Source organism: Oryzias melastigma, linkage group LG13, assembly GCF_002922805.2.
Source record: "Oryzias melastigma strain HK-1 linkage group LG13, ASM292280v2, whole genome shotgun sequence".
In the NCBI taxonomy this organism is placed as follows: Eukaryota; Metazoa; Chordata; class Actinopteri; order Beloniformes; family Adrianichthyidae; genus Oryzias; species Oryzias melastigma.
Window position 1 is genome coordinate 26,067,450 of NC_050524.1, and position 17,060 is coordinate 26,084,509.

At 45.0% G+C, this 17,060-nt stretch overlaps 1 protein-coding gene across 1 annotated transcript in view; it reads left to right on the forward strand.

The window, feature by feature from the left end:
• Positions 1–2,449: 2,449 nt before the first annotated feature.
• The window catches only part of LOC112136426 (NLR family CARD domain-containing protein 3), a gene marked incomplete at its 5' end in the record, with an annotated part of 37,216 nt that continues 22,605 nt past the window's right edge, over positions 2,450–17,060 (forward strand). The window contains 5 exon segments of the mRNA XM_024258115.2: positions 2,450–2,563; positions 5,625–5,703; positions 5,865–6,090; positions 6,216–8,007; positions 12,583–12,756. Of these exon segments, the coding sequence (XP_024113883.2) occupies positions 2,450–2,563; positions 5,625–5,703; positions 5,865–6,090; positions 6,216–8,007; positions 12,583–12,756 (2,385 nt within the window).

Here is a 17,060-nt window from a genome sequence, read left to right on the forward strand (position 1 = left end):
CTCTTCTCAAAGAATGTATTCACTATCGCCATTTCCATCTTTTTTGCAAAATCAACCACCATCTGTCCTTCTACATTCCTCTCCTGGATACCAAACCTGCCCATCACCTCCTCATCACCTCGGTTTCCTGCACCAACATGACCATTGAAATCTGCACCAATGACAACTCTCTCATTTCCAGGGATGCTCATCATCACTTCATCAAGATCCAACCAGAACTTCTCCTTCTCTTCCAGCTCACATCCTACCTGTGGGGCATACCCACTAACAACATTGAACATGACACCCTCCATTTCTATCTTCAGACTCATCACTCTATCTGACACTCTTTTTACCTCCACAACACTCCTAACAAACTCCTCCTTTAGGATAACTCCTACTCCATTTCTCTTCCCATCTCCACCATGATAGAACAACTTGAACCCTGCTCCTAAACTTCTAGCCTTGCTACCTTTCCACCTGGTCTCCTGGACACACAGTATGTCTACCTTTCTCCTCTGCATCATGTCCACTAACTCTCTACCCTTTCCTGTCATAGTTCCAACATTCAAAGTCCCAACTCTCAGTCCAACACTAGTGACTTTCCTCTTCTCTCTCTCCCTACGAACCCGCCTTCCTCCTCTCCTTCTTCCACCAACAGTAGTCCAATTTCCACCGGCACCCTGTCGGTGAACAGCACCGATGGCGGTCTTTGTTAACCTGGGCCTCGACCGATCCGGTATGGATTTCGTAGGTCTGATTCGCATATTTGATTTGGCAAGATTTTACGTCGGATGCCCTTCCTGACACAACCCTCTGTATTTATCCGGGCTTGGGACCGGCACAATGAGACCCTGGCTTGGGCCCCCTCGTGGCTACATTGGCCTCAAAACATGAGTAAAGTGTATTTTTCCAAACAGTGAATTTGGACTGTGTTTTGGCCAGTAAGAAACTGGTCCAGACGGCTCTCGAAGCATCAAAGGTTGCAGACCCCTGGTCTAAAATACAGTTTTCCTCCACGTATTTCAGAGTAAAGTGAGAGAAATGTTTCATTCACGTTTTCAGTTTCCCAGAGCCTATTGATGTCTGCTGGCAGAGTGACACAGTCAGTAGGTGGCGCTCTAACATGTTCCCCTTAACGTAGTCAGGGCTAGGCAACTCCAGGCCTCGAGGGCTGCATTCTTGAATGTTTGCCATGTTCTAGTTGGCTGAACACACCTGAAGCAGGTAATCAGTCATGAGTAGGGCTTGGGTATCTGGAAATCATGCAGATACTGCGGCCCTCAAGGCCGGCAGTTGCCCATCCCTGATGTAGATCATTGCTTAGTGACATCTGAGCTGGCTTTTAAAACTGGTTTACAGCATTTAATTGTGCTATCCTAGGTGTGTTTACAATAAAAGTGTGGTCATCTAGACCCCACAAGACAGCGCGCTGAACATTTTTTTTCAAGGATTCTTCTCTAGTGTCCGTGGCAGACATTACATCCTGTCCATCTTTGCCATGGGAGAGATCACACATCAATACAAGGGTGGGGTCATCTGGACCCATAAGAGAACACGAGGATTAAAAATTAAGTATCTAAACAGTGAAACTGCATTTCTTGCAGGATCCACCAGAGGGCCACGCCCTCTCAGATTCCCAGCTGTGTGTCTTTGAGGAGCGATCAATCAAAGGATGCTATTGTTCATTTTCAGTCAGAGCAGCACAGTGCTGCAGACAGGTGAGATTTGTGTATTTTTGTTACTGTAAAAAATAGGTCTATATACAACATGTGACTGATAGACACCAGATGGTCCAGCAGGTGGGACATTTATTGCAGCTAAAAGCACCACTATAGCTGTTTTGAGTCAAAACTCCTTTGCAAACAAAGAAATATCAGAATTATCATTTAAAAAAAGCTTAAAAAATTATCTGATGCTTCGCTGAATTTAGTTTTTGTTTTGTTTTGTTTTGCTTTTACTTAATATTGTTAATATGTGTCTCATGTGATTGAATGCACAGCTGTTGTTGGAATTGATTATTGTTTTATTGGGTGGAGGCTTTGATACAAACCCTTTGGGGTTTTTTTGCCTCTTCCTGCACTTATTCTATTTGAAGAAGTTTCTTTGAGTCACTTACAAATGCTGTATATGTATATGTGCAAACAAAAAAAACAAAAAAAAATAAATAAAATAAGCTTTACCCAGTGTTTCCACCACTTATAAGCATGTTTTTTTACTGAATTATGAAAAAGAATATTTTTGTATTTGTAGTTAGATTGGGTTAAAATGATCCGAAATTGTTTTTTTAGTTTCCCAGAGCCTGTTCCAGTAATGTCTGCTGACAAAGTGGCTCCACCACCAGGTGGTGCTCCAACATTGTTTTCCTGTTGATCACTTTTTGGCCTTTGACTCTTGAACTATTTTTTTTAACTGGTTTCCATTAATGACAAAAAAATGCTTGCTGAAAAAAAACCAAACTATCTGGCAGGATCCACCACAGAGATAGAGAGCCTCCACAGGATCCCAGCTGCGTGTCTCTGAGGAGCGACCGGTCAAAAGATGCTATTGTCCATTTCCAATCAGAGCAGGATCCTGCACGGAGGTGAGCTTCTTGTAAAACTATGTAAAATGCAAGTTTTTCAGTCTGAAGTGTTTTTGTCCTTTAAGCTCAGCTTTCTCTCTCATCCCTGTTATTCATGAGAAGCAGTATGTTTGACAGTTACAGAGCAGTCTGAACTCAAAGACTGGATGATGAAAAGGTTTCTTCAGCTCAAATATCCAACAAACGGGAAATTGATATTGCCAATGAGGCAAATCCAACGTGCAACGCTGCTAATTTTTTCTTTGAATGAGCAAAAGGGGTTGACTTGCCTGTCCTAGCGTGAGCTGATCCTCACGCATGAGAGCAAGCATGAAGAGGAGGTTTTACTTTTGTTGTCTGAGCAATGCAACTCAATGTCTCTGAGCCTGGACAAAGGTTGATAGTTGAAGTACACAACAAAACACAAAATACAAAAAAATACCTGACATTTCCACTGCTGCATTAGAAATTTCTCCTTGCTTGCTTTCCTATGTTCTCCCCGTTCTCCTTCGTCACTGGTGCACATCATCACAGTGCACATCTCACCTGAAAAAAAACATTGACATTTATATTTTGCATGTGACAGCTAAAAGTTGGTTTTATGATTATTAGTAGAGCTGTCAGGCGATTCTAATTTTTAATCGCTATTAATCGCATTGTCCGTAGTTAACTCACGATTAATCGCAAATTAATGTGTAGCCTTTTTTTAAGGAAAAAAATGTGTGGTTCGTGGAATTTAGCAGTTCTACATTAATTACTAAAACAAGAATGGCAAAATTAATAGTTTTCATCAGAAATACTTTATGTTGTAACATTGTATTGAGATAAACTTTCTTAACAATAAAAGGCTGTAACATAAAATGCCTAACAAAAGCCCAAGTGCAAGTGAAGGACATTTTAAATTCAAAACTTCAATCAACGTTCAGTAAAATAAAATAAAAAACATCAAAAATAACATTTCCATAACACTTTCATGTTCATTTTTTGTCAGGACCAAATCTTTTCCTCCTCTGCTGAACTACAGTAATAAATGAAATAGAGATTTATCATTTCCAATTAACTTTTGTTTTTTAAAACATTAAAGACTGAGAAAAGCGGGATACTCTGTGGATAGTTTGACAGTCTGTTACTGCCGCCGCGTTCTCTGGCTGCAGCTCGATGCAGCGACGTGTCCAGCGGAGCTCACGCCATGAATATGCCGGCAGACAGACCGCTATGCTGGGGCTGGATCACGCTTAAACCTCCAGAACATTTAAAACGTCCCCCGGTGAGCTTGCTGTTCGGAACGTCGGGGTCTGCAGCTCTCGGGACGCGGCGCCGGACGCGAGCCGGTACCACCAGACGTGGTATTGAACGGGAACCGGAGCCGGGTTAGGGTGCAGGAGCTCTCCAGGTCCTAGTGCCGGCCGGTTCTAGCTCGCAGCTCGGTGGTTGGAGACCCGCCCGTGATCTAGTGAGAGCAGCCGGTGAGTTAGAGGGTGATGAGGGACGCCTGCGCGGTATGGAAAGGCACGTATGAGAAAATCCGCGATTAATGCGTCAAAAGAATTGTCGGCGTCAAGCACATGTCAGATTAATGCGTTTTTAACGCGACGAATCTGACAGCCCTAATTATTAGTATTTTTTTTTTTTAGGTTTTCATGCAAATCATAAATTACCTGGAAAACGTCAGCCTTTATCCTTGATGCACTCTGAATACAGTCATTTAGAACTCTGCCAAAATAAATAAGGAGGGTCTCAGAGCTGGTCCTTGATGCATTCCCACTTCCACCTTGAACTCTCTGTCTGTTTAGATACAAGTCTGTTTAGATACAAAAATAAGATTGCATTTTCAATAGTGGTATTTTATTGTGAAGAATTTGTTATATTTGGAAAATTTATCGTATTTTCTTGTGTGTCTTGGCGTAACTTCCTGCTTGGATTGACGCGGACCTTTCGCGGCTCGCTCAAAAAAATAGACCAGAAGCTGAAACAGTCACTGTACAGCGCGAGCCGGCTCCGTGTCTGGTGTGAACTACACTATAGGTCAACAAGGGCGGTGAATGGAAGCGGCCCCCATTCTGCGTCGCTTCAGGGCACTTCCGTGTGCAGTGTAAACCAGGCCTTAGTCCTTCGAACAGAGAGAGATAGAAAAATTGTCCTAAAATTCGGACGTCACTTACCCTCGATGACATCATCAATAGTCAGCGGACATCTACATAGTACGTAGCTGCCAATGTTTGGAAAATACATGATAGCATCAGTTTTATGACTTTAAAATAAATGTTGAAACAAAAAATTATTACTTACATTTAAATATAAACTTCTGTAATTGAGAGCACACACACGTGAGGAAATATATATCTCCTTCACAGCACAGCGCGACGCGGAACAACCTACCCGCGGAGGGATAAACATCTCTAAGTCCCTTCACCTTCCCCTTAAAAAACAAGTTCAGACACCACTAATCCCGATCCGAATACTCCCCTTCTCCCTCTCCCTTAGCCCTCCCCCTTGATTTGGAGTGGCAGTTAAAGTCAAAGTCGTGTCCAGAATTATTCGTTTTTAAGTTTCACACTCCAAACAGAGGGGTCCAAAGTCCGCTATCGCGAGAGTAAACCACGTTTTGCTGAGAGCTCAGTTCTTCCGTTTGGTGCACTCTGAACCACAGAAGTTTACATTTAAATGTAAGTAAGGACCTTTTGTTGTAGCGTGACATTTTTAAAGTTATAAAACCACTGTTTATGTATATTCAAATGTTGGAAGCTCCGTACTTACGTTAGCGGACCGGTGATGTTGATGACATCATCAAACAAAAGTCACGTCATAATAATATAATAAAAATAGTAGACACTATTTTTTTATCATCCACCGTTTGGAGCAAGCATGGAGGGATAAACGAAGGGGGAGGGCTAAGGGGAAGGGAGAAGGAGAGTATACAGATCAGGCCTAAATCTCCAAATGCCCCCACAGTTGGAGTGGTAGGGTGAAGAAGGAGGGGTAGGGGAAGAATTTAGATTGGGCCATGGAGAGACTTTTACCATGTGCTTATCTCACTGCACACAGGCAGAAAGCGAGCTAATCTTTTGTAATTCCTTCACAGAGTGTACCATCAGAACTCAGAGGCTCCCAGTGGTCAGTCTGCCCATCAGGATCAAACACAGCTGGACTCCATATTTTTGGTGTGTACATGAACAATAACTACTTTTTCATTCAACTCTGCTCACGTCGACATTCTAATGTGCTTTTCACCCCAGTGGGTTGTCATTGTGCCAGCACAGACTTGATGCTTGTCTTGGCGACTTCATTCTGACTGAATAATTCATGTAGTGTTGTGTTACAGCTGCTGGAAGCCAATATAGTTACGTTTGTGAAGAATGAGCTGAAGAAAATCTACCAAGCTCTGAGTCTAGACGACCCAAGAATCTTGACAAGTCAAAGAAATGATGAAGAAATGTTGGAGAGGGAAGATGATGAACACACAAACACCAGAGAAGCAGTGATGAAGATCACAGTGAACTTCTTGAGGAGAATGAAGGAGGAGGAGCTGGCTGATCGACTGCAGATCAGTAAGAGAATTCGTCAAGACTTTTCCCTACTGAATAAATACAGATTTGATGACATGTCAATAGACCTACTCTCGTTATTTAGCATTGGAGAATGTTTATTTACTCTTGCTTTTGTGATCATACAGGATCCTATTCTGGAGTTTGTCAACATAAACTACAGTCAAGGCTGAAGAAAAAGTTCCAGTGTGTGTTTGAGGGGATCACCAAAGCAGGAAACCCAACCTTTCTGAATGAGATTTACACAGAGCTCTACATCACAGAGGGAAGAACTGGAGAGATCAACCAAGAACACGAGATCAGACAGATTGAAGCAGCATCCAGGAAAGCAGATGGACCAGAAACAAGCATCAGACAAGAGAACCTCTTTAAACTCCCACCTGGAAGACAAGAACCAATCAGAACCGTGATGACAAAGGGAGTGGCTGGCATTGGGAAAACGGTCTTAACACAGAAGTTCACTCTGGACTGGGCTGAAGGCAAAGCCAACCAGAACATCCACTTCATATTTCCATTCACTTTCAGAGAGCTGAATGTGCTGAAAGAGGAGAAGTTCAGCTTGGTGGAACTTGTTCATCACTTCTTCCCTGAAACCAAAGAGGCAGGAATCTGCAGGTTTGAAGACTTCCAGGTTCTCTTCATCTTTGATGGTCTAGATGAGTGTCGACTTCCTCTGGACTTCCACAAGACTCAGATCCTAAATGACCCTAGAAAGTCCACCTCACTGGGTGATCTGCTGACAAACCTCATCAGGGGGAACCTGCTTCCCTCTGCTCGCCTCTGGATAACCACACGACCTGCAGCAGCCAATCAGATCCCTCCTGAGTGTGTTGACATGGTGACAGAGGTCAGAGGGTTCGACAATCCACAGAAGGAGGAGTACTTCAGGAAGAGATTCAGCAAGGAAGAGCAGAGCAGAAAGATGATCTCTCACATCAAGACTTCCCGAAGCCTCCATATAATGTGCCACATCCCAGTCTTCTGCTGGATCACTGCTACAGTTCTGGAGGATCTCCTGAAGAGCAGAAAGAAAGGAGATCTGCCCAAGAGCCTGACTGAGATGTACATCCACTTCCTGGTGGTTCAGGCCAAAGTCAAGAGGGTCAAGTTTGATGGAGGAGCTGAAACTGATTCTCACTGGAGTCCAGAGAGCAGGAAGATGATGAAGTCTCTGGGAAAACTGGCTTTTGAGCAGCTGCAGAAAGGAAACCTGATCTTCTATGAATCTGACCTGACAGAGTGCGGCATCGATATCAGAGCAGCCTCAGTGTACTCAGGAGTGTTCACACAGATCTTTAGAGAGGAGAGAGGCCTGTACCAGGACAAGGTGTTCTGCTTCATCCATCTGAGTGTTCAGGAGTTTCTGGCTGCTCTTCATGTCCACCTGACCTTCATCACCTCTGGAGTTAACCTGATTGAAAAACAGAAAGCCAAGTTCCCAAAACTAAACCAGATCAAGCCAACCCAGTTCTACCAGAGTGCTGTAACAACGGCACTACAGAGTCCAAACGGACACCTGGACTTGTTCCTGCGCTTCCTTCTGGGCCTTTCACTCCAGACCAATCAGGGTCTCCTACGAGGTCTACTGACTCACACAGGGAGTAGCTCCCAGACCAATCAGGAAACAGCAGAGTTCATCAAGGAGAAGATCAGTGAGAATCTGTCTGCAGAGAAAAGCATCAACCTGTTCCACTGTCTGAATGAACTGAATGATCGTTCTCTAGTGGAGGAGATCCAACAGACCCTCAACTCAGGACGCCTCTCCACAGATGAACTGTCTCCTGCCCAGTGGTCTGCTCTGGCTTTCATCCTACTGTCATCAGAAAAAGATCTGGAAGTGTTTGACCTGAAGAAATACTGTGCCTCAGAGGAGGTGCTTATGAGGCTTCTGCCTGTGATCAAAGCCTCCAAAAAAGCTCTGTAAGAAAATTCATGAAAACAATCAAGTAACTAAATGCTCTTTAAAAGATATCCAATCAAAGTTTTGAAAAACTGTGACAGTTTTAGACATTTGAATTGAATAAACTCTAATTCAAATCAAAACATTAAAAAACTGTTTTGACTAAAACTCAACAAATTTAAGAGTAACGTTGGCTAATTTTAAATTTCATACTTTGTTCTGGTCTCAAAACAGTTGGCATGATTACCATAGTGTAATCCTTTCTTCTTAAAGAGTTTGAAGATGTCTGTCCATCCAGGGCTTGAGTTTCTAGAGTTTGCGCTTTGATACTTAGTCCTCACATGGCTTTTTTCAGTTACTTATGACGTGATATTGTCCTTTCTTAAATGGGATCCACCATGAAAATTCTACTTTTTGAGGTTTTAAGTGCATTTTACTATTCATTCCTCTCCATAAAGCACCTTAAAGCGGTATTTTGACCCATTCATGGATTTAAGAGTAATCCTGTAAAACCCGCGCTGTCTGCAGCAGCCCCTTTCTCTGGGATGACGTCAAGAAATGGACGGCAGCCACATGGAGCAGGAGGCGGAGCCTCAGTAGTTGAATTGTTTTACTTCCGGGTAGGAAAAAACTCACAAAAAAAAAATAAAATTTTTATAAATAATTGTTTTTTAGTGTTCCAAAGGTAATATATGATCATATATATGGATATAGTTTACTTTGAAAGGATTAAGAGAATCATGGTATGGCCCCTTCAATTGTTTTTGGTAAATGCCACTGGCATTTTAGCTGCTTATCTTCTGTAATTTCCTTTCAAGTTAGACTGTGATATATATTACTTCTTCCTTTTGGACATCCATCCATCCATCTTCTTCCGCTCATCCGGGACCGGGTCGGGGGGGCAGCATTCTAAGCAGAGATGTCCAGACTTCCCTCTCCCCGGCCACTTCCTCCAGCTCCTCTGGGGGGACCCCGAGGTGTTCCAGGCCAGCAGAGAAACATAGTCTCTCCAGCGTGTTCTGGGTCTTCCCCGGGGCCTCCGCCCAGTGGGACATGCCCGGAACCCCTCTCCAGGGAGGCATCCAGGAGGCATCTGTATCAGATGCCCGAGCCACCTCAACTGGCACTTCTGGATATGGAGGATCAGCTGCTCTACTTTGAGCTCTCTCCGAGTGACTGAGCTCCTCACCCTATCTCTAAGAGAGCGCCCAGCCACCCTTCAGAGGAAACTTATTTCAGCCGCTTGTAGTCGGGATCTCGTTCTTTCAGTCACGACCCAGAGCTCATGACCATAGGTGAGTACTGGAATGAAGATCGAACGGTAAATTGAGAGCTTTGCTTTCTGGCTCAGCTCTCTTTTCACCACAACGGACCGGTACAGCGACCGCATAATAGCGGACGCAGCTCCAATCCGCCTGTCGATCTCACGCTCCGATCTTCCATCACTCGTGAACAAGACCCCAAGATATCTAAACTCCACCACCTGAGGCAGGAGCACTCCACCCACCGAGAGAGGGCAAACCACCTTTCTCCGGTCGAGAACCATGCCCTCAGACTTAGCGGTGCTGACCCTCATCCCAGTCGCTTCACACTCGGCTGCAAACCGCTCTAATGCATGCTGGAGGTCCTGGCTCAATGGGGCCAACAGAACAACATCATCTCCAAAGAGCAGAGATGAAATCCTGTGGTCTCCAAACCAGATCCCCTCCGGCCCATGGCTGCACCCAGAAATTCTGTCCATGAAAACTATGAACAGAACCGTGATAAAGGGCAGCCCTGCCGGAGTCCAACATGCACCAGGAACAGATCTGACTTACTGCCGGCCATGCAAATTCAACCTCCTGCTCCGGTTGTACAGAGACTGGACAGCCCTCAATAAGGTTCCCCAGACCCCATACTCTCAGAGCACCCTCCCCAGGACACCACAGGGAACGCGGTCAAACGCCTTCTCCAAATCCACAAAACACATATGGACTGGATGAGCGAACTCCCACGAACCCTTCAGCACCCAAAGAGGGTGTAGAGCTGGTTTTCTGTTCCGCAACCAGGACGGAGACCGGACTGTTCTTGAATCTGAGGTTCGACTATCGGACGGACTCTCCTCTCCAGTACCCTGGCATAGACTTTCCCAGGAAGGCTGAGGAGTGTGATTCCCCGGTAGTTGGAACACACCCTCCGGTCCCCCTTCTTCAAAAGGGGAACCACCACCCCAGTCTGCCAGTCCAGAGGTACGGTTCCAGTCTGCCAAGCAATGCTGCAGAGGCGTGTCAGCCAAGACACTCCCACAACATCCAGAGACTTGAGGTACTCAGGGCCAACCTCATCCACCCCCGGAGCCTTGCCACCGAGGAGCTCTTTGACTACCTCAGTGACCTCAGCTTGTGTAATAGACAGTTCCACCCCAGTGTCCTCAGCCACTGCTTCCTCAACGGAAGGCGTGTCAGCAGGGTTGAGGAGATCCTCGAAGTATTCCTTCCACCGCCCGACAATGTCCCACAGAAGTCAGCAGATCCCCACCTGCACTGAAAACTGTGCAGCAGAAAACTGCTTTCCCCTCCTAAGGCGCCGAATGGTTTGCTAGAATCTCTTTGAGGCCAACCGATAGTCCTTCTCATGGCCTTACCAAAATCCTCCCAGGACAGAGTTTTTGCCTCCAAAACAGCCCGGACCACAGCTCTCTTACCCCTGGCTCACACGGCTAGTGTTACATCTCAGGTGCGATGTGGGAGCGGTCTAGCTACAGCCGATGACTCCTATTAGCCACAGGTTGGCTGCAGCCACAGACTCTGCTGCCGACCTCGCAAAACTCCAAATTCACATATGTTCATGCTAAACCCTCCTTCTTTCGCTGCGGTTCAACTACGTCGTCCGGCGAAATTTGAACCAAACAAACAGATTCGCAACAACGCAGAGGCCTGACCGCAGACGTTGGATGTAAACGCTGGCAGTGGGATTTCCTCTTTTAAAGTTACATAAGGGCTGTGGCAACCGCATTTGAGCTGTAACGCTAGTGGTGTGAGCCCGGGGTCAGACTGCTGGTCTAAGCTCAGAGCTGCTGGGACTTGGCTGCCTCTGGAGTCCCACAAGCCATCCAAGCCTGATAGGACTCCTTCTTCAGCTTGATGGCATCCGTAACTTCCAGTGACCCCCCGACATCGGGGGTTGCTGCAACGACAGCCGCCTGCAGACTTGGTGACCACAGCTCCAGAGACAATACAGGTGGAAATATATAAAAATATAGATTGATTTAGCTAAAGATTGATAAAGCTAAAGTCCACTAGCCCTCAGCTAATGCTAACGCTTGGTCGACCTAAACATACATTGCTTTTTAAACTAACAGGCAGGAATTTTCTAAACTCTTTTAAGGAAATATTTTTAAACCAGTATCTAATATGATCCATCGACTATAGTTAGACCGCTCCCACATCGCAGCTGAGCTGCAACACTAGTCGGGTGAGCCCGGAGTAAGTCCACCCCGGTCCGCCGCCTCTCACCATGGGCAACTCCAAAATGGTAGAGAGTCCAACCCCTCTTGAAGGACTGAGTTTCAGAGCCCAGGCTGTGGAGGTGAGCCCAACTTCATCTGGCCAGTATCTCTCAACCTCGCGCACAAGCTCAGGCTCCTTCCCTAACAGAGAGGTGACGTTCCATGTCCCAAAAGCCAAATTCCATGCCCGGGGATAGGGCTGCTGAGGCACTCACCTTCGACTGCAGCCCAAATCTTTTGGACATATTGTTGACATGTTTATTTTTCCAGTGACCATAAGCCTGATCAGTAAGGTAGTGCACTTGATGCCAAATTTTAGCTGCACGAGGAACATTGAACATACTCACTGCTGGAGACTTTTTATTTCTTTATGATGTTAAAGCTAACTGTCATTTTGACAGAATTTCTTGGAGCACTTGCCATGCTGTTGTACTATCTTGGTGGTAGTTTGGTTCTTGATTCCTAACTACTTTGTTTTCTGATGAAACTACGCAGGGCAGCATTTGTCTTTGAGCAAAAGAAGAGCAGATATAATACAACTCTTTTGCACAGCTCTAGTAATTGGTTGATCAATTCTTTTATTTCTTTGACAAATGCAACACTTATTGATCCATCACCCTCACAGCCATTCTTCTCATTTAAGTCAGCTGCTATAGAATAGTCTTTTTTTGTATTGAAGTTTAGAAAACTCAAACCCAAAGCTAGCACATCATGAAGAGGTGCTAGCACTAAAGAGGTGGGCCACCGTTTTGCTCTCTTAAGGCTTTACGTCTGACATGTCAAACGCCAACCAAGAATCCGAATAATACAACACTTTAAAAAAATTCAGTAGAATTGAAGAAACATATTTTGTATTGGGCTTAAAATTTCTTGTCATTCTCTTTTTGTTGTAACTTTTCTCAGCTAGTTTGAGACCAGGATGAGTGATTAAATTCAAAATTAGTCAATTTTGTTCATAAATATGTGACTGTAAGCTTCAGTGTGTTTAAAAAAAATGTCCAGAAGGATTTGAAATTCTGTTGGTTTAAATTGAATTTTTAAAAATCCCATTTTAACTTTTTTTTTATTATTTATTTCATGTTTAATGTCTTATTTTTTATCATTTCAGCCTGAGTTGCTGCAACCTGACAAGAAAGAGTTGTGAAGCTCTGTCCTCTGTCCTTAGTTCTCAGTCTTCCAGTCTTGTTGATCTGGACCTGAGTAACAACAACTTGCAGGATTTAGGAGTAAAGAAATTGTCTGATGGTTTGAAGAGTCCGTACTGTCAAATGGAGACTCTCAGGTGAGTTATCAAGTAACTCTTGCTTTCAAGTGTTGTCTTTTTTCTTAGGTATAGAAAAAGGCACGGATGAAAAGACTGACAGCTGCACCTGTGGAAACCATTTTATACTGCAGGCTGGACCATAGACGGTATAAGTAAGAACTGGACTAAGCAGCCCACCCCTTTTTGTGTTCCAAAAAGGTAGTGACCGTAGGTTTTAAGAAGGCCAAAGTCCCATAGACTTCCATTGAGAATTAGACAGTTATTTCTGTCATTTTATTTGTCAGAGTAATAATTCTTGCTCTCATACTTCCTTCTTATGGGCCCGTCACAATGTCGGCGATCTGTCGGGGTTTATGGCCCAGTCACAAATCAGTTGCGATGCGTCGGCAATGGGTGAAACCCGGGTATTTGAACAAAGTCTTGAGACAGATCTCACGATTTTGCACCCGTCGGACGCGCTCTCCGGACGCCTGCGGCTTGTTGCCGATTTTTTAGGCATCGCCACACCCCTCGCGGTACCCAACGTTGAACTTAAAATTTTACGATTGCTCGCAAGATTTTACACCCATTTTGGGCATCCCAGACACAATCTCCGATGACCTACGACACTCTCCGATTGCATCGGAGGCGATCAGCGACAATATCTGCGAACAGCTTCTTTTAATTTTTTCCCCCCTGGTCTCTGGCTGCCTGTTTTTGCCCTTCCTCCTGCCTCCCGCTTTCCCCTTTCCTCCTCCCCTTGGTCCTCCCGTCATCGGAGGCGATCACAGAAAGCGTACGGATCGTCGCAGGGCGCCTCCTATTCAGTCTGAGGCCGCCGCCGACGGGTAGAAAATCGTGAGATCTGTCTTAAGATTCTGTTCAAATTTCCCGGGTTTTACCCATTGCCGATGCATCACAACTGATTTGTGACTGGGCCATTAGCATGTTCTTTCTAATCCTATTTTTTATATATATATTTTTTCGTTAGTGCAAGTTTTTTAAGTTATACACTGACCAATCAGATGCCTCAGTAGAAGGATGTGGTGCCTGCTGGCCCGCCTCCAACGTTTGATTGACAGGGAAGGGTATGGACTTCCAATAAGCTGAAACAAGCTCACTTATGATTGGTTGACAGTACTCCCACTAAAAACTGTTGAGGTTGCAATATGTCGGTAGACAATCAGGAATTGACGGTGAAGGCCTGATTCCACGGGGGCCGGAAGTAAAGCATTTCCTATGGGTGACAACAACACTTGCTATGTCCAGCAGATTAATAAACAGTCTATGGGCTGGACTGATAACAATTAAAAAACGTAGAACAGTTTCACTGCTGATGACTTCTTTGGGACAGAATTGTTTTTTTCTACTCTGTTTTTTTTTTTTGAATGAGAAAACAAGCATAATGAAATGTTCTTTGGTTAATTGACTCCTTGTTTGCTGCTAAGATCTCACTCACAAAACATGTTTAAAGTTGTACGGAACACGTAGGTGCTCTGAACAAAATGTTAACATTATAGATCGTTTGATGAACAGGTAGAGCAAATATGTGCAAGTACATTTTTTCCAAAGACATAAACGACTTACAGGGAAGAAGTAGGCATGTCATTATTTTCTTTTTTTGACCCCCACCCCTCCTGCAAAATGCACAAGAAGCTCGTAAGTTCTGTTTACGTGAGAAGTACACTCTGCCTGCATTAAAATTGCGGTAATTAGAAAACCAAAGGGTAGTTTGGGCAAGGCGCGTCCCACAGGAGCACCCATAACAGCTTTACCTGTATGTCATAGCAACATACATTAGCCTTACGAATATGTCCCAATACGCTTACCACACACGTGACAATTGCATGTTCCATTTTCAATGACGTGCTTTGAGGAATTGATCTGAACTCTGACACAACAGCTGCTGCCATATTTACCAAAAACACTTGAGCTGCGGTGCAGGAAGTGGTCTGAATATTGCAGAGAATTGTAAGGATCCGGCTCCAACTTTGCCTGCCCTAAAATCAACCTCATGCCTTTTCACATGTGAAGTTGCCTTTATAACGTCCTGCTCGTCATCACCTGCCTGCCTGCCAGAATGTCAGTCATCAGTCAGTGCTCTATCTGGTCTGACTGTCTACCTGGCCCTGCTCAGTCTTACATTACCTTAACTTACTCTGCATAATCCCGATCTTCCAGAATCAACTTGATCCTGCTTGCCAGACTCTGCCTGTGTCTGTGCCTCCCTCTGTGTGCCATGTCCTCCTGTCTGAGTTTTGTACATTGTGGGGTTCAAACCCTGATACTAATAGGATTGAAATTAAGTAGAGCAGCGATCCCAAACTCGCGGCCCCCGGGATGATGATTTGCGGCCCGCGTCTTCATATGAAAGATTACTGTTAGTGCGGCCCGCAAGGCTGATATGAATGACAGTTGTTGTGTGCAGAGCTGAATGAACCAATCACAGTTAGGTATATGACTCTGGAGGCGGGACATCGGTGGGCTGTCCAGTACCTCCTCATTCATTCATTCATTCCTCCAGTTAGCTGTGTGGAGGAGGAGCCATGAAGCCCCTGGAAGTGCTTTCACACTGAAGGTGATTCTTGTGCCCCGGCCCTCATTTGCCGCGTGACAAGTTCATAGCCTGCCGCTCGTAAAAAAGCGTGTTTCTGACGCCGCACCGGGTGTGGGAGGAGCTGAATGTCTCTCTTATAATGAAGGGGAGACACATATGGAGTTGTATTTATGTCAAAACTCCAGCAGAAATAAGACATTTCTGCGCACTCATCAACCATTCCGCGTGGACAAATCAGACTCTCGCGAGTGCTTCTTTCTCCTCCACCAGCTGAAAAAGTCCTCGTGCGAGAGACTGACTACTTCCGCGTGCGTGAGTGATGTCCGCGCGCGAGCAGAATCTTCAAAGGTGCTTCCACAACGGCTGCGTGCGGTGCGTTCAAGAACGCGGTCTATGAACACACGCACAGCAGGTGGTAACCACACCGGAGCAGCGCGGTCACGCACGCAGTAGCAGAGAGAAGATTCTTCTTCTATTGTATTTTTACTGGAGCTGTCAGGCGATTAAAATTTTTAATTGCATTTTGTCCGTAATTAACTCGCAATTAATCGCAAATTAATATGTGGCCTTTTTTTAGAAAAAAAATGTGTGGTTCGTGGAATTTAGCAGTTCTACATTACTTATGAAAACAAGAATGACAAAATTAATAGTTTTCATCAGAAATACTTTATTTTGTAACATTGTATTGAGATAAACTTTCTTAACAATAAAAGGCTGTAACATAAAATGCCTAACAAAAGGCCAAGTGCAAGTGAAGGGCATTTTAAATTCAAAACTCCAATCAACGTTCAGTAAAATAAAATAAAAAAACATCAAAAATAACATTTCCAGAACACTTTCATGTTCATTTTTTGTCAGGACCAAATCTTTTCCTCCTCTGCTGAACTACAGTAATAAATGAAATAGAGATTTATCATTTCCAATTAACTTTTGTTTTTTAAAACATTAAAGACTGAGAAAAGCGGGATACTCTGTGGATAGTTTGACAGTCTGTTACTGCCGCCGCGTTCTCTGGCTGCAGCTCGATGCAGCGACGTGTCCAGCGGAGCTCACGCCATGAATATGCCGGCAGACAGACCGCTATGCTGGGGCTGGATCACGCTTAAACCTCCAGAACATTTAAAACGTCCCCCGGTGCGCTTGCTGTTCGGAACGTGGGGGGTGCGCAGCTCTCGGGACGCGGCGCCGGACGCGAGCCGGTACCACCAGACGTGGTACTGGACGGGAACCGGAGCCGGGTTAGGGTGCAGGAGCACTCCGCGTCCTGGCGCTGGGCCGGTTCTAGCTAGCAGCTCGGAGACCCGCCCGTGATCTAGTGAGAGCAGTCGGTGAGTTGGAGGGCGGGACGCTTGCGCGCGGTATGGAAAGGCACATATGAGAAATCTTCTTTTCCTTTGGGCTTTTCCCTTCAGGGGTCGCCACAGCGAATCAGCATCCTCCACTCTAACACCAGCCACCTTCATGTCTTCATTCACTGCATCCATAAACCTCCTCTTTGGTCTTCCTCTAGACCTCTTTCCTGCAGCTCTAGACTCAGCATCCTTCTACCAATATATTCACTGTCTCTCCTCTGAACATGTCCAAACCATCTCAGTCTGGCCTCTCTGACTTTATCTCCAAAACCTCTAACATGTGCTGTCCCTCTGATGTATTCATTCCTGATCCTATCCACCTGCACCAATGACAACTCTCTCATTTCCAGGGATGGTCATCATCACTTCATCAAGATCCAACCAGAACTTCTCCTTCTCTTCCAGCTCACATCCTACCTGTGGGGCATACCCAC